This window comes from Parasteatoda tepidariorum, chromosome 4, assembly GCF_982258835.1.
Source record: "Parasteatoda tepidariorum strain Cologne lab strain chromosome 4, Ptep-v5.0, whole genome shotgun sequence".
Taxonomy (NCBI): Eukaryota; Metazoa; Arthropoda; class Arachnida; order Araneae; family Theridiidae; genus Parasteatoda; species Parasteatoda tepidariorum.
In genome coordinates this window covers 10,901,027-10,902,736 of record NC_141758.1, presented here as the reverse complement: position 1 = coordinate 10,902,736, position 1,710 = coordinate 10,901,027, and the positions used below count along the sequence as shown (strand labels likewise).

The window sequence follows — 1,710 nt, the reverse complement described above, 5'->3', positions numbered from 1 at the left end:
CTAGTTCCATTGTCTTGGGTCGCCTACTTTATTTATATAGTCTGACAGTCCCTTAATGGAATTAAGGTGAAGCTCTTTAGGATATTGATTGCCTAAGGTAGTGAGGCGCGTAAGGGCGAGGGCATCACATTCGTATAGGATGTGATGTGGTGATTCTACCGCTTCACGGCATTTACGACATATTGGTTCTTGTTCGAAAAGTCCCAATCTATGTAGATGTTTCCTGAAATGATAATGCCCAGTGATGAAGCCTACAATTGTTTGAATCTTCAATCTTGGGAGCCTAAGAATTTCAGAAGCAATTTTTGCAGAAGGGCTGCTGATCATGCTTTTAGCATGTTTTTGTCCAGGAGAATTGCGCCAAACTTTGTTCATCTCCTGTTTTTCCCATTTTAGGACGGCCTTCTTTGTAGTCTTCATATTGATTTCACAGAAGGGTTCCGTTCCTATTGGATTGAAAGAGGATCCCTGTTTTGCGAATTCATCAGCTCTTTCATTACCATCAATTCCCATATGCCCTGGTACCCAAATAAGAATGATTTTATTCCTTTTTGCCAGTTCTATTAGGAGATTCTTGCATTCCATAACAATTTTTGATTTAACTTGAAATGAGTAAAGAGCCATCAAGGCTGCTTGACTGTCGCTGAAAATAAGAATCCGCTTACCATGGTAGCCTTTCTTAATATTTATCTGCAGACAGTTTACGATAGCAAGTACCTCCGCCTGAAAGACAGTAGCATACTCCCCAAGACCTTCAAAAAGGTTGAATCTTGGTGACAAGCCACAGACACCCAGTCCTGAGAGGTTACCTTTCTTTGATCCATCGGTATACCAGATTAGATCATCATTTTTTATATAGATCGTGTTGTTATCCCATTCTTCTCTGGTAGGAAAAACTACTTCAAATGGTCTTTCAAACACGTACTTTCTCTCCATGCAGTCAGAAGGCATAAGGAGAGTTGGATGGTAAATTTTCTTAGTAATACTGGTATGACCTCCAGAAGAGGGCCTGTCATACCATTGATATTGCAATTTCATTCTATATGCAGTCATTCTGGCAGAGCTGCACATGAAGATATCTAAAGGAGTCAGGTCCAGAATTGCCTCAAGTGCTCTGGTAGGGGCCGTGGACATTGCACCTGTGATACACAAGCAGGCCAGTCTTTGCAGACTTCCCAGCTTGTCCTTCACAGTTTTCTGTTCCACTTTACACCACCATATCACTGAAGCATATGTGAAAGCAGGCCTGACAATTGCTGTGTACATCCAAAACATCATTTTTGGTTGTAAACCCCAGTTTTTACCAAGCATGCGTCTGCACATCATTATGCATTTTTTTGCTTGATTGATTTTGTAATCAACATGTTTATTCCAGGTGAGTTTTTGGTCAAGAATTAAGCCTAAAAATTTCACCTCAGAGGCAATATTGATTTCAACGTTAAAAAGTTTTGGGATAAAAAAGCCTTCCCTTTTTATTTTACGAGTGAATGGTACTAGATTGGTCTTCTGTGGATTTATGTCCAGATTCATCTCCCTGCACCATTTGCTTACATAACTTAGAGCGTTTTGCATAAGTTGGCAAGTTATGTGAAAATCTTTGCCAAGGATGAGTATGACAATGTCATCCGCATATCCCTGGGTATAGTAGCCTATATTATTTAGATGTTTTATTAGGCTATTTACAACCAGATTCCAAAGTAATGGTCATAG

General features: G+C 39.8%; 1 protein-coding gene across 1 annotated transcript; it reads right to left on the bottom strand.

Moving 5' to 3' along the window:
- LOC147810679 (uncharacterized) lies at positions 1 to 1,326 on the bottom strand. Its single transcript, XM_087160467.1, has one exon. It carries the CDS (start codon positions 1,324 to 1,326, stop codon positions 1 to 3), a length of 1,326 nt encoding a protein of 441 aa, XP_087016593.1.
- Between the last annotated feature and the right edge of the window lie 384 nt (positions 1,327 to 1,710).